At 36.5% G+C, this 25151-nt stretch overlaps 4 protein-coding genes across 5 annotated transcripts; 2 read left to right on the forward strand and 2 right to left on the reverse strand.

Annotated features, from left to right (window-relative positions):
• The first annotated feature begins 1067 nt into the window (after positions 1-1067).
• LOC311086414 (cytochrome P450 2J3-like) lies at positions 1068-6744 on the forward strand. Its single transcript, XM_084119296.1, has 9 exons — positions 1068-1421; positions 2399-2561; positions 2652-2801; positions 2891-3051; positions 3129-3305; positions 3421-3562; positions 3648-3835; positions 3961-4102; positions 4206-6744. The coding sequence occupies exons 1-9, from the start codon at positions 1230-1232 to the stop codon at positions 4379-4381; spliced, it is 1491 nt and encodes a 496-aa protein (XP_083975422.1). The 5' UTR covers positions 1068-1229; the 3' UTR covers positions 4382-6744.
• On the reverse strand, positions 5584-9913 carry LOC311086412 (E3 ubiquitin/ISG15 ligase TRIM25-like). The gene is made up of 6 exons (XM_084119294.1): positions 8135-9913; positions 7822-7917; positions 7391-7624; positions 7148-7307; positions 6807-6866; positions 5584-6382 (listed from the first exon to the last, which is right to left on the reverse strand). Exons 1-6 carry the CDS (start codon positions 8723-8725, stop codon positions 5856-5858), a joined length of 1668 nt encoding a protein of 555 aa, XP_083975420.1. The 5' UTR covers positions 8726-9913; the 3' UTR covers positions 5584-5855.
• Positions 9914-12172: 2259 nt separating this feature from the next.
• Positions 12173-15120, forward strand: apom (apolipoprotein M). Its single transcript, XM_084119306.1, has 7 exons — positions 12173-12744; positions 13445-13584; positions 13693-13766; positions 14213-14320; positions 14565-14663; positions 14815-14851; positions 14943-15120. The coding sequence occupies exons 1-6, from the start codon at positions 12619-12621 to the stop codon at positions 14841-14843; spliced, it is 576 nt and encodes a 191-aa protein (XP_083975432.1). The 5' UTR covers positions 12173-12618; the 3' UTR covers positions 14844-14851; positions 14943-15120.
• Positions 15121-17255: 2135 nt separating this feature from the next.
• Positions 17256-24663, reverse strand: tmem71 (transmembrane protein 71). Of its 2 annotated transcripts, XR_014607064.1 has the most exons (11): positions 24575-24663; positions 22334-22384; positions 22177-22225; positions 21878-22087; positions 20300-20490; positions 20017-20208; positions 19843-19909; positions 19649-19707; positions 19212-19261; positions 19025-19106; positions 18708-18824 (listed from the first exon to the last, which is right to left on the reverse strand). XR_014607064.1 is itself a non-coding variant. In XM_084119303.1 (10 exons), the coding sequence occupies exons 2-10, from the start codon at positions 22362-22364 to the stop codon at positions 19083-19085; spliced, it is 873 nt and encodes a 290-aa protein (XP_083975429.1). In that variant the 5' UTR covers positions 22365-22384; positions 24575-24663; the 3' UTR covers positions 17256-19082. The 2 variants fall into 2 exon arrangements, 1 of the variants encoding a protein (XP_083975429.1); XM_084119303.1 differs by having other exon boundaries at positions 17256-19106.
• Positions 24664-25151: the final 488 nt, after the last annotated feature.

Consider the following 25151-nt stretch of genomic DNA (forward strand, 5'->3'; position numbering starts at 1 on the left):
ATGATGAAATGTATGATGATGACGATATGTCATACTGTACTTCTTTTTAGGTTCATTTAAAAGGTTTTAGGTTCATTTTTTAGGTTCATTTGTACTCCTTTGTGGGTTCATTTAAAAAAAAAGTAAGCATATGTAAGCTTAAAGTTGCCTACAATGATTGTATGAGGATTATATAAAAAAAACCCAAGGTGGAGCAGTGCAAGTAATCTATTTTGTATGTCAAGAGTAAAAACCTTTATGGCTTTACTGAGAAATTTGATGTATAAATGTATTTGTCGGCTGGATAATTCACAAGATGCTTATGCTGTTGTCAAACCCTAAGCTAAGTGAGTAGTGACCCTAAGCGACTTATGCTTTTCCTGCCTGTGTAACTGCCTGCCCTAACTATTGTTTAGGCTATAAGTATAAAACCTATATGGAAAGGTTAAAGGGATAGTTCACCCAAAAATGAAAATTCTGTCATCATTTACTCACCCTTAAGCTGTTCCAACCCTGTATGAGTTTCTTTCTTCTGAAGAACACAAAAGAAGATATGATTCAATTAAATTTGAAGAATGTTGGTAACCAAACAGTCGATGGGCCCTATTGACTTCCATAGTATTATTATTTTTTCCATACTATAATGGGAGTCAATGGGGCCTTGGGCCTGTTTCGTTGCCCAAATTCTTCAAAATATCTTCTTTTGTGTTCAAGAGAAGAACGAAACTCATACGGGGTTGGAACAACTTAAGGGTGAGTAAATGATGACAGAATTTTCATTTTTGGGTGAAAAATGAACAGACCAAAACTGTAGGCTACTGTGAAAGTGATCGCACAAATAAATCAGAATAGTGGAGTTAAGGAAGGTTTAAAAGACCAATCCGCGTCACCTGAATTCACAAATCATGAAGAATGACATCCCAGACAGCAAGCCAACATTGAATAAACATTGTTTTTCCATCTGAATCATCATTATGGTTGATATTGAAATTTCAATGTAAAATAAATGTTGAATCACCATTACCATATCGATGAAAACCTGATGTTATTAATGTTGATGGCAACAATATTGGAACAACATTGATCATATGAGATATGTCTACGACATCGCACTGCTGATAGAGCCAAAAGAAATCTGAATTTTAAACCGTAAATTAGCTTGGGGGACTGCGGTCATTTAAACCCTGCCCACTTGGATCTGGTTCGACCTCCGCTTAAACTTGCACACAACAATCCAGGAAGTGTCAGTCATGGACCTGTTGCATCTTTACGAGTGGATCGATATCAAAAGTATTTTGATATTTTCGTGTGTGTTTTTATTGCTGAGTGATTATATCAGAAATAAAGCGCCGAAGAACTTTCCTCCTGGACCATGGTCTTTGCCGATTATTGGAGACCTTCATCATATCGAGCCTAGTAAGATTCATCTTCAGCTTGCAAAGGTAAATACAATTCCAGTTAAATCTATCTAAATGTATTGTGTGAAAATCTGTGAAAACGCAAAGCCTAGCGGTTAAAAGATTACAGTGGCTGCTGCAAACGTTAATCTCGTCTGACGAAAATGATAGGCTCATGGCTGAGTGTTTAATTTAACAAAGACACTTTGTGACGCATCATGACGATAATTCAGCTATTTTAATTAAACATAATTTTATATATAAATTAAAATATGACAAGAAAAAATAACACTGAAATGTGTTCCCATATGTTCTGTGTTCCCCATATAGTAGGCAATTTGCAAATAATGAACGCATGACAATGGGTGCTATGTTCACTGGGCCAGAGATCAAGTGCAAGTGCTGTGCACACATATTTCAGCTCCACCTCTCTGCACGTCTAACGGGTGGAGGGATAGAGTTTGGGGTATGGTTAGGGTGTGGTTGGATATTCTAGCTCCACCTATTAGGGCCCAAATAACATTCAGAGATGGGGAGCTAGACCTCCAGCGAGGAGCGGCGAATGTAATTTGGGCCTATAATGGGTGGAGCTAGAATATCTAACCACACCCTAACCCAACCCATAACTCAATCCCTCCACCCATCAGACGTCCAGAGAGTTGGAGCTGGACGTCATTTGACTGCAGTGAGCACCACTTGTACAAATATGCTCCCACTAATGAGCTATGTAGTGGAATATCCCAAACATGTAAAAGTCAGTATGAATCATGAAAAATGAATTTCTAAAATAGAAGATAATACTTCAGTATACTTATTATTAGTTCTGACAACATTATTTTTAGCTAGTCAGGCTGGGTCTGAAACAGTCTGGCTAAAACTAGTTAAACCAGCAAGCCAGGGTTTAAATGAATAAATCTTAAACTTATAAACATGTCTGAATTAATGAATGTTTAGAATTTACAGAATGTTGGAATTTTGGGCTAAATGTGGCTAAAACTTGATTTTCAAATAATATTTTACAGTTTGCAGAAAAATATGGCAAGGTTTTCAGCCTTAGAATTATTGGACCAAGAATTGTTGTGTTGAATGGATATAAACTAGTGAAGGAGGTCTATACACAACAGGGTGATAACCTCGCTGATCGACCCTCACTACCTTTATTTTATGACATCATTGGAGACAAAGGTCAGTTTAATATCAGAATTTTAAATTGGTGGTTTAACATTTCACCATAAATTGTCAGTAATCTATTAACTGGGTTTGTTTTGTGTACAGGTTTAGTTGTTGCCAGTGGCTATAAATGGAAGCATCAGAGGAGATTTGCACTCTCAACTCTTCGAAACTTCGGATTGGGAAAGAAAAGTTTAGAGCCATCCATCAGTCTTGAGTGTTGCTTTCTGAATGAAGCCATTTCAAATGAACAAGGTATTTACTGAGGCTTGTTGACTGAAAATAATTGACAATTGCATTTGAAATTGCAAGCACAGTGTGATTTACAACAACTACTGTTCCAGGTCGACCATTTGACCCTCGCTTTCTGATGAACAATGCTGTCTCAAATGTGATCTGTGTCCTTGTGTTTGGTAATCGATTTGAATACAGTGACCATGACTTCCAGTCTCTGTTGAAGAACATCAATGAAGTTATTTATCTGGAAGGAGGGGTCTTTGCTCAAGTAAACATTTTCTCATTTTACCAAGTTAACTTTGCTTTCTTTCACTGCTCATGTACTTTTTGTTTTGATTTCTTTAGCTTTATAATATGTTCCCATGGCTCATGCGGCGACTGCCTGGACCGCACAAGAAAATTATTGCTCTGTGGAAAGAAGTGATTGGCTTTGTTCGAGAGAAGGTGAATGTACACAGAGCGGATTATGATCCATCAAATCCTCGAGACTACATCGACTGCTTTCTTGCCGAGATGGAAAAAGTAAGACCCTTTTTGGGGGGGGGGGGGCCTCAGTAAGTGAGCTGGTTATGGGTAATAATGTAATAATAATATATATGGCTATTGAATTGAAATGCCTCTCATTCATGTTGTTTAGCTTAAGGACGACACAGCCACTGGGTTTGATGTGGAGAACTTGTGCATCTGTACTCTGGATCTGTTTGTAGCGGGAACTGAGACCACCTCTACCACTCTGCACTGGGGTCTTCTCTACATGATAAAATATCCTGAGATACAGGGTGAGTGCTTACTGTGAGAAATGACATTCATATGCACATTAAAAGTAATACGTACTCAAACTCTCTCTAAATTTGGTATCTTCAGCCAAAGTTCAGGAGGAGATCGATCGTGTTGTGGGAGGGTCACGGCAGCCATCTTTATCAGACAAGGACAGCATGCCCTACACCTGTGCTGTCATTCATGAGATACAGAGGATTGGAAATATTATCCCAATAAATGTGGCCCGGGCTACTGTGGAAGATACTCAGATAGGAAAATACTCTATCCCAAAGGTGCATGGGCCTAGTAATGTTTAAAGCATTGTGAGAATGTGAACTTGAGCAGAACCTATTAGTTTAAGCACATTAAGAGTAGTGTGTATAATTTTACTCTTGTTAAGTCTCTTGTGGTTCTGTAGGGCACAATAGTGACCGGCAGTTTGACATCAGTGCTGTTTGATGAGTCCGAGTGGGAGACGCCTCACTCTTTTAACCCGGGTCACTTCTTGGATGCCGAGGGCAATTTCAGGAAGAGAGATGCCTTTTTACCTTTTTCTCTAGGTATAGGCCACAAAAGTAATCCAAATGTATATACATTGATGAACAGAGAACCCCCCCCCCCATCCCCCCATTATAATTACCCATCATTTTCTCTGATTTTTAGGAAAGAGAGTGTGTCTTGGGGAGCAGCTGGCACGGATGGAGTTGTTCCTGTTTTTCTCCTCTCTGCTGCAGCGCTTCATTTTCTCTTCACCAGCGGGTGTGGAGCCCAAATTGGATTTTAAACTGGGGGCCACGCTCTGTCCCCAGCCATATGAATTGTGTGCAGTGCCACGCTAAAACAAGCAACACACACATAATTTGATACATTTCAGTAATTAAAAAAAAAAATCTGATTTTAAAATAGAACCCAATATGTGTAACTCTAAAGGTTGCTGGGTGCTTACATGATGGTCTGTTTTAGATCTTTCTTGGTTGGTTGGATGCAAACTGGCTAGTTGGTTAGTTATACAAGTTATATGATACAAAAATGTTTTACAAATAAATCACTATTAGAAACAAAAAGAATAATTACCATAAGTCATCTAAATCTAGGTTCTGCACATCAAATGGTAACTTTTCTTAGGGTCCCTGGGGGTCCTTAAAAAGTGTTAAATTCACTTGTATAAAATGTAAGTGTAAAAATGTAAAAGTCTTAAATGGTATAACAAAGATATTGATTATCCATTTTAAGTTGCGTTAAATTTGGGGACGGAAAAAAACAGGAATAATGGCGTGAAATGATTATTGGCATGGCGATTATTAAACTTCTAAAGACAATGATTTAATTAAATAAATGTGATTGTGAGTAATAAATAAATAATGAATAATACATAAAAGTGTTGAATATTTCTCTAAAGTGCAAAAATTAAGTTTAGTAACTGAGTGTGCAAGCCAGCTGGTTGTCTATGATCTGAGCTATTATGATGACATTCTTGTTATGTACATATGTATTTCTTCCATAAATACACCCATGAATATGCAAATTAGCCCCATCTCCACTCACACAGGCTCAGAATACTTGATCCACTCGCTCAACTTTATTGCAGTAAATGCTGCACAATGGCAAGTGGAAATACTGGTTTAATTCAGCCATGAACTAGAACTTGAACTTTGAACTAGAAACTGATTCTGAAGAAGATGTGGAAGAGTGAATTATACAGGCTCGTCTACAAGTCCAATCGCAATGTGATACAGATATATAGCTTCCCTATATACCAGGATAACCAGGATAAGAGACGCCCCTGCTTCGCAGCATAGTTAATGATATGCTAAAGCCAGCCTGCACATTGATGTGATTGGTTACAACGTAGTTTGTGACGTAGAGACCACTGGCGATTTCAAACTGCATTTTTTCACTTCAGTTTTAAAGATAAAATACTCAGCAATGGTGCTGACTTATGAATTTGCACATAGTTTGACTCAAAGCATATTAAAAACACCCTGCTCTGGGTACACACTGGAACAAATGTGTTATGGATGATGATCACATAAAACTAGGAAAAGGAAAAAAGTAGATTTATTTTGAAGTTTATTGACTTTTATCACTGATGAATACGGCGTGTAGAAAGATCAAATAGGCTACTATACTAGAAAGTATCATTACATCACTACAGGGGTTTCACCAGCACTTGCAGAGAAATCCGGATCGTGAAAATTTTGCAATCGAATCTAAACATGCCGAACCGTGGTTAAGAGGAGATGCAACCTATCCGCACATTTCTCAGAACACAATAGTGGAAAAACACTGAATGTGTTAAAAGGTCTGTAATCATTAGGTTGAATCACAAAATTTCACTTCTGAATTATAGCAAATCAAAAAAGCAGGATAGAGAGGCTGAGTGAATGTGGTGTGGACTCTGTGAATGAGGGTCATTGTGTCAGAGACGCTGTAGTAGGACAGAGTTCCTGCACTGTGATCCACATACACTCCTATTCTAGAGGAGATGGGGTCTGCAGGGAGTTCAGTCAGTTTGTAATTGTGACCAAATGAGCAACCGGAGTCAGAGCAGATTAAACACCAGGACTGATTGTTACAGCCAAACTCATAGTCATCTCCCCATCCCTTCCTTTTAATGCTCTTATATGACACTGTTATATCCACGATACCACTCCACTCCACCTCCCAGTAACAGCGTCCACACACACTCTCTCTGCACAACACCTGACACAAATGAGTAAATCTGTCTGGATGATCAGGATACTGCTGGGCTTTTTTTATGTTAGTAACCACTCTGTTCAACTCAGAGAGCCTGAGGTATTTATGGGCTGAGTCTGAATTGAGAGTGAACCGCTGGTAATCTGAAAACCAAACACATTTCAATCAGTAAATCTGAATGGCAATCATTAATCACAGCAAATAAGCTTTTTTCATGTTTTCATCAATGTCATGTGATTGATGATGTGAAATAATGCAATCAAGAAAACACTGAAATAAACAATAAAAAAAAACTTTTTATTTGTTATAAATTAAGCAGTGTTATTGGGTTAACCTAAATATTACACTAATTTTACTATATTTAAGAGACTTAGATTGTATTGTCTGTAAAGTTTTTTAAAACTTTAATCTTTAGCAAGTGTACCACATGTAAAATGTATTTTAGATATTTATTCAGAAAGAATTGTTTTTTATGCTTTTTAATAAAACAACTGTTTTGGCTTTCTCTCCATCCCCTCTTTCTGTGTGTGTGCGCGCTCATGTTTATATATAAATAAAAAAACTTACATTGTAGGAACTCATTCCTGCTCTCGTATTCAGGGGTGGGAATCACCTCGATGTATCTCACTGTGCAAACCAACAGACAATGTACATCTTCAATGTAAAAATATTTAATTTCCATCCTGTATTTTAATGCATTGTGTTGAAGGATTATATTGTTTTTATGATGTTCATTATATTGATGTTATATTGATTAGAGTAAAGGCAAATGCACTGTGGAAACCATCAGACATCTTCAATGTAAAAATATACATTTTTATCCACCTGTATTTTAATGCAGTGTGTTGTAGGATTACATTACATTCATTATATTGACATTACTGGGAGTAAATGCATGAATACTTTACCTATTCTACATAAGTTTTCTTTCTCTTCTTCAAAAGTATGCTGCAGTTTCTCTTGCAACTGAGAGACAAAAGTTCTTAAATCATCAAAAGAGAGACGAGAACTGACAGTGACGCTGGACGAGTCTGTAGATCCAGGAGGGACAGAGAGAGACTGGAAACTCTACACAGACACAAAGACAAACAGAAGGAAAATCAGATTCCTGCTTCCTAAACACAACATTCTGTTTGTCAGATCTCTGTTACCTGGAGGAAATGGATGTGATCATCTGTGTGTGAAAGCTGCTCCAGCTCAGTGTCTCTCCTCCTCAGATCCTCAATCTCCTGCTCCAGTCTCTTCAAGAGTTCTTCAGTTTGACTTATAAGAATCTTTTCCTGGTCTCTGATCAGCTGTGTCACCTCAGAGCGGCTTCTCTCAATGGAGCGGATCAGCTCAGTAAAGATCCTCTCACTGTCCTCCACTGCTGCCTGTGCAGAGCGCTGTTAGGACACACAGAGACGCATTAGAACCAGTCCATTCACTCAGCTCTTACTGGTCCCTCACACAGCCTGTTCCCCACAGTGGGCTTCAGTGGGACTGAAAGAGCTCCAGCACTGGCTCCTCACGAACTGACTGGAGGAGAGTCCTAATTGAGTCTGAAACAGCTCTTCCAGCAGTTCTTCTGCTCTAAACTCACCTTGTGAGACTCTACAGCCTCTCTCAGCTCCTCAAGCTCCTTCAGTTTCTCCTGGACTCTCTGCTGGAAATTTATCTTGGTCTCTTCCAAGTGATCCTGTACGGGAAAAAATGACAGTAACACTGTCTGACTGTATGTTGTGGACATATGGGATTTCTTAATTCTAAATTTGAAATCTAGTTCCTATTTATCCATTCATCTACACTGATATCTACACTGCAAAGGTAGATATATTGCAATGGCACTTTTTTGGGGGATGGGGAGGCATATCATTAAGGAGGAAATAAGTTTACTCTTTGCTCTTACTTCATACCTGTTTCTCAGTCCTCTCTTCAGCAGGTGATACAGTATCATGGGTTTTGTGTTCATTCGCCATACACAGCATGCACACACAGATCTGGTCAGTACGACAGAACATTTCCAGCAGTCTGTCATGTTGAGGGCAGATCATCTCCTGCAGTCTTTCAATGGCATCAGTCATTTTATGTCGCTTTCTTGAGTGAAATTCCTCGTGACGTTCAAAATGAGTCTGACAGTAAGATTCCAGACACACCAGACAGGACTTGATGGCTTTGTTTTTGTCCCCAGTACAGACGTCACACTCCACATCTCCAGGTTCAGCGTAATAGTGATCAAGTTGATCGTTTTGTAGTTTTCTCTTCCTCAAATTCTCCACCACTTCAGCCAGCATGGTGTTTTTACCTAAAACAGGTCTTGTAGTGAAGGTCTGTCTGCACTGAGGGCAGCTGTAGACTCCCTTCTGATCATCCTGATCCCAGTAGCCTGTGATACAGATCATACAGTAACTGTGTCCACAGGGAATGGTCACTGGATCCTTCAGTAGATCCAGACAGACTGAACAGTTGAACTGATCCTCAGCCACTGAAATACTGGATTCTGCCATTGTATTGAAAGCCAACACAGACAGAGATAAGCCTACAATAACCGAAAGACAAATACGTGTCGTTTTCCTGATCTAAAAAGACATATGTAGTTCGTTGGTCGAATCTGTTTTGAACAACCGTCTTCTTCTTTTGTTTACTAGCGGTTGGCAAACTTTAGGTGCATTTCCGCCACCTACTGGGAAGGAGTGTAAAGCCCAGAAGAAGAAGTAAAAGACAACTAAATCCTTCTAATCAAATCTGTATCGCAAATATTTTAACAGAATATCATACAGCCTTAACGGTTTCTGTGCATTCTGAAATATAATGCTGTTTTCTGTCCATAATATGGAGCCAAATTAGTCTCATTAATAATTCACGCAAAAAACTTGATTCACACATGCATAGACAATTTCACATGCATAAAAACAAATTCACGTGCACAAAAAAACATTTCAACTTCATACATCATCTGTCTCGGAAATCTGAAACACAAAACTACATAATATATGCAGCTTAAAACAAAACATAGATGTCTCCTTTGTATGCACATCATTACATACATTATGATCATCATCAGTTGAATGTGTGGTGGACAGGACATGAAAATCCATCAATACTAAAAATACATGTTTATGTTCACACGTGGACTAAACAGTTAATAAACTATTGCTTCAACTGATTCAACTATTGCTAAACCTTCTTTAACTTCAGTAAATACAAAGAAATGAATCGATCAACTGCACATCTCTGCTTAGCCATGAACTGTGGTCGAAAGCTGATGACGTAACATGCAGGTAGGCACATTGCAAGGCAAGTTTATTTATATACCAAATTTCATACACAATGACTCTGGCACGGACACCACTTTCTCCGGCACGGACACCAACGTCTCCGGAACGGACACCAACAACTCCGTCACAGACACCACCGCCTCTGGCACGGACACCACCGTCTCCGGCACGGACACCAACATCTCTGTCACGGACACCGGCACAAACACCACCGTCTCCGGCACAGACACAACGTCTCCGGCACGGACACCAACGGCTCCGTCACAGACACCACCGCCTCCAGCACAAACACCACCGTCTCTGGCACGGACACCACCATCTCCGGCACGACACCAGCGCCTCTGGAATGGACACCGGCACGGACACCACCGTCTCCGGAACGGACACGACCGTCTCCGGCACGGACACCAATGTCTCCGGAACGGACACCACCGTCTCGAATTATGAAAATCGAATTATTGATATAAAAAATTAACATTGTTACTAGTAGCAATTCAATTGTTGATATCAAGAATAGACATTTCAACTAGTGACATTTGAATTCTTGATATCGAAAATAAAGGATTTACTAGTAAGAATTGTATTTCTGATATGTGAAACTGGAATTTCAACTAGTAAGAAATCAATTGTTGATATCAACAATTGAATTTGAATGGCAGCCTATGGTGACATTTCACTAATGAAAATACAATTACAGATATCAAGAATTATAGTTTTTACTAGTTGAAATTCAATTGTTGATATCAAGAATTAGCATTTTTACTAGTGGAAATCTAATTCCTGATATAAAAAATTGCCACTGTTACTAGTAGAAATCCAATTCCAGTTATCAATAATTATTATTTTAACTAGTGACAATTTAATTGTTGATATCAAGAATTCATATCCTGAAAATGAATAAAAGTTAAAACGGCTTGCCATACCATCGCGCGCCACTCATGCTTATAAAGGCTCCGATTGCGTGATGTATACAATTAATTAATAGCCTGATTTTATGTTTCTCTCAGAGTACTAGCAACATGCGAGAAGTGCCGGTGTCACGGCACGCAAGAAAAAGTGAGGGTATAGGCTATACAGCAGAAACACTAACTGGGTTTGTCTGTGGTCTATAGAAACAAATGGTTAATCAAATAATTTTTGTGTCTCATAGTCTTTCAGTTGTAACTCTGAGGAGTTATTTATGAATAGATGTGTTGGAAAAAAAAAAAACCCTGATTATTCTGTATAGTATGACTGTATAGTAGGGCCTAATGTAATGTTACTGTGAGGGAAAATCTAATGATTCAACTTCACTAATTAACAGAGACTTATTTAAAAAATGACAGTTTTATTGGAAATAAACATTGCATAGAACAAAGGAGAGGAAAAAAAAGAAATTCATTAGTTTAGTGCACTTAAAAAGCTAAATTCACACAAACGCAAAGCTACATTCTTTCTTTAAAAACAGGCTACATGTGCATTGTTTCTTGGATTTACACCTTGCAATGTGCATGTGGCCTATTCACAGCCATAATTAATTTGTTCTGTGCACACCGCCAAGCGAAATAGGGTCTTGCGCAACCAACACCCAGACTGCAATGACATAATTTTTGCCATGCGCACGTGCAGACGCGGCGAGTATAAACCTAGCTTGAGTCTCTCCATCATTCCAATTTAAACATAAAAGGCAGAACAGTTTCTGACATTTTAGTGCTTGTCTGTTTGAGGTAATTGGAGCTGCTAATACACACTCCCAATATTAAGCTCTTGAAGCTCCACCCTCTGTGCCGGGAGCAGCAGCTCATTTGCATTTAAAGGGACACACACGAAATGACAGTTTTAACATGCTGTAAAAAAGTATCTGTGGGGTATTTTGTCCTAAAACTTCACATACACACTCTGGGGACAACAGAGTCTTATTTTACATATTGTAAAAAGGGGCATTATACCACCCCTTTAACATGCTAATAAACAGCTGACCTTTCCATTTGTTGACATGACATGGTTAGATTCAGATGGTAAATATCATATTTTAAGTTGGATGTCCATCTTAGAGATAATCACCATATTTATAATGAAACTGTCATATTAAAAAATATATTAATAATATATATTAAAATATTGTTAATTGTTACTACAGTAAATATATATTTTGTTATATTATGGGATCTCCTTCAATCCTTTCAGAATCTTTACTTTTAAAATAATTTTGTTGCTGTATTTTTAAAATATATTTTTTATATCAACATGTTTTAATGACAGTATATTTATTGAACAAAAAAAATTTATTTTATTAATCAAAATAAACAGAAAATATAGTGCAGACTTTGCTAAAGTGATTGTTTTGAAATAAACATCAAAACGTTTTTTAAAGTAAACATATTGACCACTGTAATGTTTTTTGTTTGTTTAATTTTCTGCAGCAGACAAAAAAACAAACGTTTTTTTCCACAAAATCATGTACAAACACTTTCCACATAGACATCTAGGGAATGTATTTGAACAAATTATTTAAAAAAAGAAGAAGAAGAAGAAGAAAGAAAAAAGGTTAAATAACTTCAAGCTAATTATAAAAAATAAAAAAAGAAGAAGAAGAAGAAGAAAGAAAAAAGGTTAAATAACTTCAAGCATTGCAGAGCGACAGTGACGAGGCTGCATTTTGCACTGAAGAGCAACGCAACTGTTGCTCCAAAGGTCACAATAACAATACATTGAGTGGAAAAATGGGACTAAAGCAGAAGTCTCCATTTTATTTTATTTATAATCTCATTATAGGAGAAACAGTAAGTGATCTCTTTTGTGATATTTCTTTTTTTACCATCAAGATTTATTTGTGAGACATTAAGAAAACTAAACCACACTGTCACATAGTCCTCCCTTTGAATGTTTTGTCTTGAATTTTTCTGCAGGGTATGTGGACAGTGGTCCAGAACAAGGTCAGGTGTATAGGGGGTGTATTTGCACATTGCTCTGACAAACACAAAAACAACCATTACAAGAATATATAACAAACAGAGTAAGGCTAACAAATCGGGGTGAAAGTCCCCTCGAGCACTGTATTAAAACATCTCCGTCTAAGCATCCGTCAGTTAGAAGACATCAGCATTCGTTGTGTATCGTGCATCGCATTCATTGACGCAGCCATGCTTATGAGCACATTATACGGTGCCTTCGGCTCACTAATTGGTCTGTTTTATGCTGGGATGCAGGTCATGGTGCCATGTCTTCCTCCAGCCCCTCTCTCCACTTCTGTTTTTACTACTGATGAGGTAAGAGGATTTAAAGCAAACATTTTTACTTCATGCTTGTACTATATAGTGAATTCACAACCTTGAAGATTATTTTCTAAGCTGAAAATCTGGTAAATATTGTGCCGTCTGTTTCACAGGCCTCATCTTTGCCTAAATGCCTGCTTCAGTTTCCAGATGTTCTGTAAATTCATTCATGTAGAAAAAAAGTTTAGTGACTGGTTATATAAAATGTCTGAATTTTGCGTGTTGAACGCTCATGACCTTGCAGCACATTAATGTCACCAAAGTCAGTCTTGGCTTTGTGGCAGGGTTATTGTCATTAACTAAAACTATTAAAAACATTTCCGTTAATTGAAATACAGCTGAAATCAAATAAAATCTAAATATTGATAAATGAAAATATAATAAATAAAACCTTAATAGTAATATTTTAACATGAAAAACATAAAATAAAAGCTAATTCAAAATATTAATAAAACTATAATAGCCTAAACCAAAATAAAAACTAAAATAACACTGCTGTGGAGGAATGTAGAGTTGTTTGTATATAGCCTAGATTTGTGTGATTATTAAGAATTTGACACATGAACTGAATTTATTCACATTAGCTTAAGTGGCAAAAAAAAAAAAGGTCATTATAGGCATATTGTTATTGTAGATATCACATATCCTACTTGCAATATTTGTTAAAATATTTATTTTTAAAAATCCTGTGCAGTATATGGGCTCTTGGCATTTTGTGGCAGTAGCTGTATGGGATGAAGACGATCTTAAATCATTCGAAACCACCGACAGCTCTGTGCTTCACATCCAGAAAGTCGATAACGCCACGCTGAGCGTGACTGAAAGCGCTCGCGTGTGAGTGGAAAACTGCACACACACACACACACACACACACACACAGACATATGGACTGTTCTATTGCTTTTCAAGTATATTAAAATAATTTTGTTTGTATCACCACAGTGGAGATCAGTGTCAGAAAAATAATTGGACCTACGTCACTGTGCCTGTGATGGAGCATATCCTGTTTAGAAGTGGTAGGAACGGATGTAACATACAACCTCATCAGACTGAAACATTAGTTCAACATTTATTATGTTTAACATCACATAAAGGGTTCATGCAATACAATCTCATAGTACTTTGTAATTATTTTGCGTGTTGGGTCTAATTTGTATGAATTCGTGAGATCTGTCTAAAAGCCAGTGGCGGTTAGGGGAGGAGGACCTTCGTGTTCGTGCTTAACTTTTTTCTAGAAATCGTTCATTTTCGTTAAGTTTACATATGAATTCATACAAAATCGCCACCTCATAAAATAAGCCAGTTGGCCTACGTTTTACCGTGAGATTGGGTTGATTCATATCAAGCTATTTCCTTCTCAGATATCCTTTTATAATCATGTCAATCATAATTTAGTTATGTTTATTTCAAAAGATTAATAATTTCTCATTTTCCACTTTAAAATGTGTCACTGTATGAGCAGATTACGATACTACTGCACTGGTCTGGGATGGCAAGTTCATAAACTGCGCTTCATGCATCATAATACTGTTTGTGGATGAAGACGGGGAAATAAGTGCTATGTTATTTGGTCAGTATCACCTTTGATCATTGTACCCCTCCACCTATGTGATAAAAGCAACATGTTAAACTGGACATTAATGAAGACAAAATGCACACGCATATAATTCAACATGCACCCACCTCTGAAACCTTTCAAGTATAACCTTTAATACTATGTGCTACATGTACAGTCACCACCAATGCAAAGGGATTCAGTTACACAACTGACTTTTATTCATAATGTCTCTCTGTTTGTCTGTCTTCCATTGCAGCTCGTAGTGAAAAAATACCAGATGAAGTGATAAAGGAATTTAAGTCAAAAATGGAGTGTGTATATATGGAAGATTTCGTACAGGCACCTCTGAAACAAGGTTGGCTAAAGTTTGTGTCTTACACATTTCATTCTTGACCATGTAACTTAAGTATTGCAAAACAAAGGCCGGCAATCTGATGATATTATGAGCATGTTGTTCCATAGTTTATGTAAAACTACATTTATCAGACATATATAATTTATTTCAGGTTATTGTTTACTTGATGAGGCAGCTTAAAAAAATGGGTAAGTGCAAACATTGTGTTTCTAAACTGACTTCTGTTTTCACTGAAAATTGCACATTTTATTTACTTTGCACAATTTCTCACTGCTAAAGGTCACGAGCAGCTGCAGAGATCTTCATAGTCCAGATCGACAATAAATGACTGCTTTGATGGACATTAGGATTCACTGTTACGGGCTTAGTGACTGATCTATTAATTGCATTTTCTGATTTGATATATTTTTCTGAATGAGATTTCTTCAAAATAAATTAAATCAATATTTCAATGAAACAGTTTGTGTTTTGAGTTTGTAAAACAACAGCAAAAAAAAAAAAAAAAAAAAAAAAAAAAAAAACTGATGGTATTAAAATTCATAATTGTGTTTTAGATTCATGAGGTATCACTTTTCCACCCTGGTCTCACAATTACCACCCTGGTTAATTTATCATCCTGCCACCATTACATGAATTATTTTTATGGTACCCAATCTGTTAACAATAAACCAAACTGTAAATTTCAGTCCATCAGCATTACATTACATATTAATATAAATATATTAGTAAGAACAATCAATTGCAGTGATTATATCTGGTTAAAAGAGTCTAATATATCTAATATATCTGGCTAAAAGAGTATGCATTTGTTAAAAAAAATAGCAGTATAACTTGATTAAAGAAATAAACAAAACTATTTTGTTTGTATATAAAACTTTATTGATGAAAATGGGTAATCCCCCCCCCCCCCTCCAAAACAAAATACACTGTAAAACTATAAACCTTAAAAAACACATCTGTTTTAAAGCCTATTCATTTAATACTTTCTAACATGGCAAATTATCTTTGTGCAAATTATATAAATGCATTTCCTTTAAGATTATATTTTACAGTGTATACATGAAACATACTATTCACATTTTACATGCAGTGGAATAATACACAGTAACTAAAGGTTTTACTATTTACAGTAATCTTCAGTTTTCTTGTGACACAGATTGTTAAATGCAGTTATGGGTTCACTACAGTCATCAAAGCTCAAAGGCAGGGAAACAATTTTATATTTAATATATTAATTTGCCTCACTGAATTCTGTAACAGATCAGTGATGAGGCCATTTTAGTACAAACTTTCTGTTACACAGCAGAAGATGCATTTCTTGCACTTCCATTTTACAGCATGCTTTGGCATGAAATTACATCCAAACACAATTTGTCAATGGTTTAAAGCCATCGTATTGGAATCACCTTGCCTTTTAACTATGTACCAAGTGACTTATTTATTAAATAATTTGTAAGGTAATAATAAATAAAGTTTAAAAAATACACAATCTTTTTTGTATTTTTTTCAACATTTTTTATATGATCTCTCATGGGACATAAAGGATTAATTGCTTATCTTCCTCATCTAACAATTATTATTATTATAAATATAGCTGCAAGCAGCAATTACAGGACCAGGCACAGCGGCAAAAACATCATGTAAATGTTATTCAAGTCAGACTGGACATAGAATTTCTGGTGAGGAGTTTAGGACTTCAAGCTAAAGTCCATAAATAGAATTACTCATAACTTTTGACCAACAGGTGGCGCTGTCAGCCTTTTAATATGGGATTGTGCTAACGGCATACATTTTTTCTGAGATACAGCCTCAAATCCTTTTTAGCATCCTCACCTTTGAACCCTTTGTGCTTGGCCCTTAATAATGATACACACAGAATACTTAAAGGGATAGTTCACTTTGAAATACATTTTTTGTATGTTTTAGCTTACCTCAAGGGCATCCAAGATGTAGGTGTCTTTTTTCCGCAGTAGTTTCAATTTTGATATTTTTAGGTCAAACCGTTTTTGTCTGTCAGTCATATAATGCAGGTCTATGGTCACTGTCTCAAAGAGCATGCACAGAGTCCAAATTAAAACAATTCCCCGTCGTCCAAATTAAACAATTCCCCATCGTAAGTACACATTGATGGCCTAAGACACGAAACGAGCGGTTTGTGTGAGAAAACGAACAGTATTTATATCGTTTTTACCTCTTATACACAGCCACGTCCAAGTGATCTGAGGGCGTGCGCACATCCTGGTGTGTGACGTGTACGCAGACTGGTGCATAGATATATACACTAGATGTCGCCTTAAAGACATTCGTTCCAATGAACTGCCGTAGACAAGGCGACATCTAGTGTATATCTATGCACCAGTCTGCGTACAGGTCAGATCAGATCACTTGGACGTGGCTGTGTATATCTGTGCATGCTCTTTGAGACAGTGACCATAGACCTGCATTATATGACTGACAGACAAGAACGGTTTGACCTAAAAATATCAAAATTGAAACTACTATGGAAAAAAAGACACCTACATCTTGGATGCCCTTGAGGTAAGCTAAAACATACCAAAATTTAATTTCAAAGTGAACTATCCCTTTAATAGCTATTTTATAGAGCGATATTCATTCAGTCGTGCACTTACATGTTTCTTTGCTCATGGGCACTACAAAACATTTATACAAACACTGAAGACAATTCTATTCATTTAAACACATTAGATATATATTGGCTACAATATAAATGCATTTGAATGATGCACTTATTCACCTTGGCTTGGTCTCAAACATGTTTGATTTCTGATTTTTAGGATACTTTTGAACATATGAACACTTCATTTTATCCTTGCTTTGCTTGTTTCCTCATGAATGTCTTTGTTCTCTTCAAAACTGAGCTGCCTTTAAAAAAACTCCATCTCCTATAAACTCTGAGACTTGGTAAGAAATGTTTTATCATACTAATAAAGACAAGTTAAACAACATTCCCTCCAAAGTATAGTTCAGTTGCACATTTTGGTCATGTTGTACAGACACAGCTTTTTACTCACAGTTTACCCTTAAATTTCTTGTGAGATCAGATGCCTCGTATGAACGAGACAAAATAATGCACATATTATACAGTAAATCGAGAACATGTTCTCTTTTGGCAGCACTAATTCCCTGCAAACAGGGTTTAATTGTCTTAGAAATCTAGAGAAAGCCCCTGTGCATTAAATCCTGTTTTAAGTGCAATACCGTTATAATAAATCTAATTATTGCGCTCATATTAGCATTTAAAAATAGCATATTAAAATTTCAGCCCTCTTGAGTCACACAGCAGCACAGATGTGTGACTCTAACCCTGGCAAATGGCAATAACACTCCTGTTTTGTATAACAAAGGCACTTGACAAATATGAGGCATCTGTGTAAAGCTAAACGGGCACTTCTTTAGCTACAACCTCTCAAAAATTAAAGCTACACTGTGTAATTTTTTAAGTTGATTCTTTGCAAAAAACACTTTGTTCTTTCAAAATGATATGTACTCATTAATGTGTAATTACTTATACCAACTAATCACGTATTCTCGTAAGCGTCGTAATCTGCCATTTAGAGTACATGCGAGCGAGTCGCTCGAATGGCGGCAGCCATGTTGCGCCTCCATCTTAAAAAAAATACATTAGCCAAAGAGGGACATACCTGGAAATTCAAGCTTCGCCTTTCGCGTTTTTACACTCAGTGGCACCGTGACAAATGCAAGGAGGAGATTACTCGCGACTGCCGTCAGATTTGAAATAATACGGCCACCGTAGGAGTTAAAACGCCCTCGGAATGCGAGGGGCTAGAAAGTAATATTCAGTTGGTAGTCATAAACAATTTCACCGCTAGATGGGAGAAAATCCTACACAGTGTAGCTTTAAAGATTTTCTGCAAAGCCATTATATTAAACTGGGTGTTGCAGCAAAATATTTTGGAAATCAGTATCTGATAATCTGACTAAACAAGCTGAGCAATAACACATGATGCCCTGGTCACCATGTTTAAGAGCCCAACCAAGCCAAGCTGATGCATTTTACAAACACGACTGACACATTTTACTTCTACGTTCTGTAATGCAGGGAATCTCCACTGACTCGCAGAGAATCCCTCAGAATGCAATCCAGTCTTTCATTTAGGAAAATCCATCAAATTCTTAAACTTTCACTCAATGATCGTTCTGATATGTCTGTCCATCTATTTAAAATCGCACACTTATTTTCCTGTGACAGTAATTTGCCATCATTGGTCCTGTTAAACTTACTCTTCTATAATTGTTATTCAGAACTCTTTAGCTGATCAGTGAAAATACCACTACAAAAACTGATATATAACTAATATTTAACGCTGATGCAGGATGTGTGTCCACACACTCACTTCCTCTGGACAGGCTTCACACAGATGTGTGTATGGTTCCTCCTCACTCGTTTCTGGAGGTGATGTCCTGATGTAGAGACACAAAATGGATGTTAGATTCTTTATTTAATCTCATGTTTGTCTTGAGTACAGAAGCTGCATACAGTCGGGAGTCGCAGACGCAGATTCTCACCTCAGTCTTTGCTCTCCTCCAGCGCACTGCGCTCCCAGGTTTAGACATACCTGAGAATGAGAAAATAATTTTACTATATTTTACTCCTAAAATAATAGAGAAATAAGGTGTATTGATTAAATAAATGTCGACCAGCCCGCCCTAAGTCTGATTCATGGTTTATATCTGTGTTATCATGTTGTTCAACAAGGATGTTGATTCAGAAATCAACATGTAATGTTTTTTTTACTTGAAAAATATTGTTCCTGGTCTTATTGTGCATGAATCATTCGAGCACATTATTTGTCCTTGTCATTTTGAAAATGTAATAACTTGGCTCATTCTGGTAACTCAAAAAAAAAATTCATCAAAGTGTATTTTTCCACTAAAGAATATGTCAGAATTACAGAAGAATAATAGTGACTAAGCTTGCTATTTTACTTGATTTGGTTACTCACATATAGATGAAAGCAGAACCATGAACGCCATGGCTGCAGAAACACTTCCCAGCAGCCACCTGTGAGGATTATGATGTCATTAATCTATGTGAAGAAAAGCTCCGCTCCTTTTTCACGACTAATGAGCCACACAGACAGAAATCTCTTTCTCTCTCTCTCTCTCACACACACACACACACACACACTTTCATTACCCAGAGGAGATGGCAATGCAGAGGCACAGAGTGAGGATGAGGAGAAGGACTTTCCAGAGCACAGTTTCTGAAACAAATACAATAACAATCTGTTTCTTATTTTCCATATTCATCAAAAACTCACTGTAGGCAAGGATGGGAGCTGTAGTTCTTTCATTCGCCCTTTTTTCTTACCTGACGATGTCTTGCTGGATGAGCTATAACTACTGAGGTGACAGACAGATGGGGGAGGAACATCCAGGAGGCCGCTCACTGATTGGCTGAATTGTTCATGGGCGGAGCAAGACTCGCACGGCGGCTCCTCCTCTTCTTCAAGCTGAGTCTGAGGAGGCACTTTATCGGAAGAGGAAACAGGATCTATGGGATCTATAAAGGAACACACACACATGTTTACAAAAAGTGAACAGGCAACTATTTTAAGCTATTTCTTTAACTCCAAAACTAGAATCCCCCAAACCGTAGGTGAAGCTGATAGGTGAATCTTTCTCATAGCTGTGGTCCAGCTCCTCCCATGATGATGACTGGATTGGGGTGATCGGGTCAGATCTTCTAAAAACACTTCCTTCCAGCCAGGACTGGCATGATTGGCTCATATCACTCAGAAGGCTGGCCAGTGACCTTTTTGCCCGGCGCCTTCGTCTGAATATGCTAACACACACACACAAACAAACACGTTGGGTGTCCATGTTTCATGGGGACTTTTCATAGACATAATGATTTTTATACTTTACAAACTGTATATTCTATCCCCTATCCCTACCCCTCACAGAAAAACTTTCTGCATTTTTACATTTTCAAAAAACTTCATTAAAATGTATAAGCTGTTTTCCTCGTGGAGCCCGACCAAATGGACGCACAATGTCAGAATTTTACTATCTTTCTGGGGACATTTGGTCCTTACAATGTAGGTTAAACACACACACACACACTTTTCACTAAATTTAGTTTAGGCAAATTTGCGTCGGGGTAAAATGAGTAAAAATGCTGAAAAATTGCAACATTTAGGGTTGCAAAATGTTACCATTATTTTTTGATACAGTAAGTAAAAGTTTTGAATTCACAATGTATTTGAAATATAATATATTTGAACCAGTAAAGATACAGTCATGAAAAGTTTAAAACCATTTAAATGTTGCAATAAATATTCATTTCAAAGCATATTTTAAATATAATATAGTACTTTTAATACCACCTAATTCAAAAATAATAGATGCTATTATATAGGCCTAAATGGGACAATAATGACAATACATCTAAGAAATCACCTGAAAATTATTATTTATTTTTTTCATTCATCGAATAGGCTCAATTTGAGTGATAACAATAGAAAAAGTTTGACCCATGGCCAGTGTTGCATTTTTACTACACTCAGAAAATTCAAGAACGTTCAAAATGTCATTGCATGTAAGCCTTTTCTTATCACTAGACATAGGCTAGAAATATATATATTTTTAAATATTTGATGTCAAATACTAAATAGATGATAAATAAAAAAATGATAAAGTAAACAAATAAATTTGTTCTAAATGAGTTTTTTATAAACAAATGTGTTTTTTATTAAACAAATGAATTTGTTCTAAATGTGTAAATTGATTCAAATTAAACACTGTGTCAACTGACTGGCACCATATTGTGTAACTTTAGCAAGCTGTGTGGCATTTAAACTATTGTTGTGATAAATTTCAGAGTGTCATGTAATGTTATATGTAGTTTTTACCAATATTTTTTGAAAGCAAGGTATTAAATAATTGCTTTTAAAGAAACATTGCAATTCTGCTTTACTGGCTCTCTGAGGGTTAATTAAGAAATCAAGTACGAGAGCCAACACTATATTGTGAAAATACTGTAAATGTGTAATGTATTTTAGCATAGGTGGAACGAAATCCATTTCATTAACTTCAGTATAACTGCACCTGAACATGGATGAATAAAGCAAAGAGAAACAAACATTTAACGTTTTAAAAGAGAGTCTGAAATCCAGCTCATTCATACTCGCAGCACACACAACAAAAACGAACACTGTCATGAATCTCACCGGACAAGATTCTCTTTGTATGAGACGCTGGTGTGTGAGGGAGTCAGGGTGACGTTACCCTCGTCGTCTGTGCTAAAACTGTCCTCTGTCAGTACGTAATAACCGTTGGCTAGTAGGCGGGGGCTTCGGCGACACGCACACACGGAGCCTGTCAGCGGATTGGTGGAAAAACACTCATAGGAGGAATCAGAGAAGTGGGAGACGTCAAGACTGAAAAGAGAAACAGCATTATACTTAAAGAAAATAGCAAGGCAGAACCTATAAAGATGTGTTGCTGCTGCTTGTCTACATGCTCGTACCTGTGACAAATATGTTCAGCCTCCTGCCTCCTGGTCTTAATCGGAGAACCTATGACAAACACCAGGTCAGCATTACAACAGTCTTATCAATGAATGTGCACAAGATAGAGGGAGAATAAGAGAGAGAGAGAGAGATGTGATATGAGGGCACACATACTTGTAACCGCTCCTCTGAAGAAGAAAGCCATGGCTTATGCTGCAGCCAAACCTGTAATACACAAAATAATATTCAGCTCAAATGGATGGTACATAATCTACAGAATGCACACATATTGGTTTTGAATTATTTATCTTTCTATTATTTCTTTTTTTGTTCTTTACATGGATATTCACATGAATAATTCTTACATCAAACAAAAACATTCTAAAACGAAGATCAAATCAAAGCAATAAATACATATAAATGCAAATTATTATATATGGATATGAATAAACCAGTACTGATGAATGGTGATTGTAAAGAATGAAAAAGACAAAATAATACAAGGTCACTAACACAAGTCCATATTTGCTTTCTGGAAACAAGATCAAATGAACAAATTTTTACAGATCCATCACTGTAATATATATAACTGTATAAGTGTACTTCTTTAAATCCTTAAAATTATTCTAAAATTATTCTTAAACAGAATGTTAATTTTTTTTCTAAATAAAATAAAAATCACAGAAATATTAAAAACACAAAAAATAAATGGTTACGGATTAAATATGTAGTAAAATAAAATATAATGTATATCAATTTAAAATTATGACATGGAAATAGAATTACAGGCCTGTTTTTTTTTTTTTTTTGTAATGGATTTCTAAAGAAATTAGGTCAAATGAGAGGAAAGACTATAATTTATTAGCCTGGCTAACGTCAGACCAAGTCTCATTTGAATAAAAATAAAATCGCGCTGCGAGCAAGGCAGTATGGGGAAACCCAGGCTAATAATTTATGGTGTATTTAAGTTTTTGTTGTTGTTTTTTCTAGATAATATTTGTAGATCAAATGTACAAAAATGCATGTATTTCATAAAATAAAATGAATCATTGAATGAAAAATGGGGAGAGGTGTCTGACAGGATGGAAAGGGAGTGGGATGGGGAGGGGGAATCAGGAAGCCATGATGATCCAAAAGGGGATGATGCTGGCAAAGTAGGTGGAGACCAGTTACTGTACTTCCTGTTAACTACTTCCTGCCTGGAGATAAACGATTGGCTGATCAGAGTGTCATGCATGTGTGTTCTGCTGCAGCTGCTATCAGAGAAGCTGAGGAGACCAACGGCAACAAATGAGGGAGCACAATAACCCATGCTCTCTCTCTCTCCCTCTCTCTCTCTCTCTCTCTCTCACACACACACACACAAAGCAGCTTGTTTGTTTTCTCAAAAATCAGTTCCCAGAGTGATCACATGACACACTTCTTTAACCTATGTTTGCGGTTGAACAAGAAAGTCCTCAAAACCCTCACATGCATTTCATGTAGTCTCTGTGAGTTAGAAACACAAGGACTACAAGATTAACATTACAACATCCTTAGTATAATGGAAAGTTGCAAATACATTAAAAACAAGGAAAACAAACTATGAGGAAATGTTGATATTGCAGCAGAGTGTTTAGTGAAATGAGTAGCTGCAATATCAAAGCATTACTGAAATGCATGCCAACCACACATGCACACAAACAGAGCTTCATAGATAAGCTCTGAATGACAATTGATTTATGTTGGCTTTACTTCCATTCTTATATACTTAATTATTTAATGAGAAATTGTCATTTAACCCATAAAAGACTTTAGAGAAAAAATATGTTGATGTTTCTAATATTAATATTTGATGCATTGTCTATTTCTCAGTTCTTTTAGTTCTTTTATGTTTTCTGAGATTTATTTGTTTACTTGTTTTTACTTCTAAAAATAATCTTAATGTAGCCTACAGCACTTTGGTGTACCTTTCTTAATAAATAAAATGGTCTACCTTACAGTTTTCATAAATAATTTGACTTAATATTAATAATAATTAAGAATAATTACTGTTATTTAACTCAGAATAAAAAAAGAATAAAAAAGACATCTGGCGTCCTCATTATCTTAATGCCCTGTCTGTTTAATTCTGCATTCAGACGCTCCTCGAGTCTTTGTTGCGCGGCCTGCAGCAGTTACGATGCGCGAGACACATTTACACACATATCGAGCTAAGAGTTTATATTGTACATGGTAAAAATACAAATCCATAAATCTAAAACCTCAGTGTATAAAAATAATATATAAGGTGATTGTGCTGAAGCGTAATGTGATACTAACATCCGGTTTCTTCTCGCCACATTATTTAGCGCTGAATCTGCCTTGTTTCTAACGTAACTGCACAACACATACAGAAGAAATACGATTAAAAAAGAATAGAAAAACAACACTTACATAAACCACGGAGAATGCGGATAGCGGTGCTGTCTGTCCGCTTACTTACAAACATTGGCATGCATGAAGAACCACGCCTTCAGTCTGAGAGAGAGAGAGAGAGAGAGAGAGAGAGAGAGAGAGAGAGAGAGAGAGAGAGAGATCAAAACAAAACAAAAACTTTTCTGTTCGAAACAAAACTTATCTGAAGTATATAGTGCATTATGTACCAGTAATGCAAAAATATTTGACCAAATTAATTGTATTTATAAATTAATTATGCATTTATATATCACTTTGGACAAGATTCACCCAAAAATGAAAATCATTTACTTACCCTTATGTCATTCAAAACCATAGGCTGTCAAAAAAAGAAACCTGTATGTCTTTCTTCTGCTGAACACAAAAGATATTTTGAAGAATGTGGGAAATAACCGTTTTGTTTACCATAGTATGGAAGCCCATATCTGCCAAAAAAATTAAATAAAAATAATAATAATTATATTATCTATACTGTACTGTACATTTCTGACTTATGGATATTACTTTGACAAAGTCACCTCTTATAACAGATTACTCTAAATTGTAATGTAGAAAC

This window comes from Abramis brama, assembly GCF_963993115.1.
Source record: "Abramis brama genome assembly, chromosome: 7".
Taxonomy (NCBI): domain Eukaryota; kingdom Metazoa; phylum Chordata; class Actinopteri; order Cypriniformes; family Leuciscidae; genus Abramis; species Abramis brama.

Excerpts from the sequence above, each read along its gene's own strand:
- LOC311086414 (XM_084119296.1), top strand. The coding sequence starts at position 1,230 with ATGGACCTGTTGCATCTTTACGAGTGGATCGATATCAAAAGTATTTTG. Across the intron at positions 3,052-3,128 it reads AAGGAGGGGTCTTTGCTCAA|CTTTATAATATGTTCCCATG; the intron begins GTAAACATTTTC and ends TGATTTCTTTAG. Across the intron at positions 3,306-3,420 it reads TTCTTGCCGAGATGGAAAAA|CTTAAGGACGACACAGCCAC; the intron begins GTAAGACCCTTT and ends CATGTTGTTTAG.
- LOC311086412 (XM_084119294.1), bottom strand. The coding sequence starts at position 8,725 with ATGGCAGAATCCAGTATTTCAGTGGCTGAGGATCAGTTCAACTGTTCA. Across the intron at positions 7,918-8,134 it reads AAGAGAGGACTGAGAAACAG|GATCACTTGGAAGAGACCAA; the intron begins GTATGAAGTAAG and ends TTTCCCGTACAG. Across the intron at positions 6,867-7,147 it reads AGAAAACTTATGTAGAATAG|TGAGATACATCGAGGTGATT; the intron begins GTAAAGTATTCA and ends TGGTTTGCACAG.
- apom (XM_084119306.1), top strand. The coding sequence starts at position 12,619 with ATGCTTATGAGCACATTATACGGTGCCTTCGGCTCACTAATTGGTCTG. Across the intron at positions 13,585-13,692 it reads GTGACTGAAAGCGCTCGCGT|TGGAGATCAGTGTCAGAAAA; the intron begins GTGAGTGGAAAA and ends GTATCACCACAG. Across the intron at positions 13,767-14,212 it reads GCATATCCTGTTTAGAAGTG|ATTACGATACTACTGCACTG; the intron begins GTAGGAACGGAT and ends CTGTATGAGCAG.
- tmem71 (XM_084119303.1), bottom strand. The coding sequence starts at position 22,364 with ATGGCTTTCTTCTTCAGAGGAGCGGTTACAA. Across the intron at positions 20,491-21,877 it reads TACAAAGAGAATCTTGTCCG|CATATTCAGACGAAGGCGCC; the intron begins GTGAGATTCATG and ends TGTGTGTGTTAG. Across the intron at positions 19,262-19,648 it reads GGTTCTGCTTTCATCTATAT|GTATGTCTAAACCTGGGAGC; the intron begins GTGAGTAACCAA and ends TCTCATTCTCAG.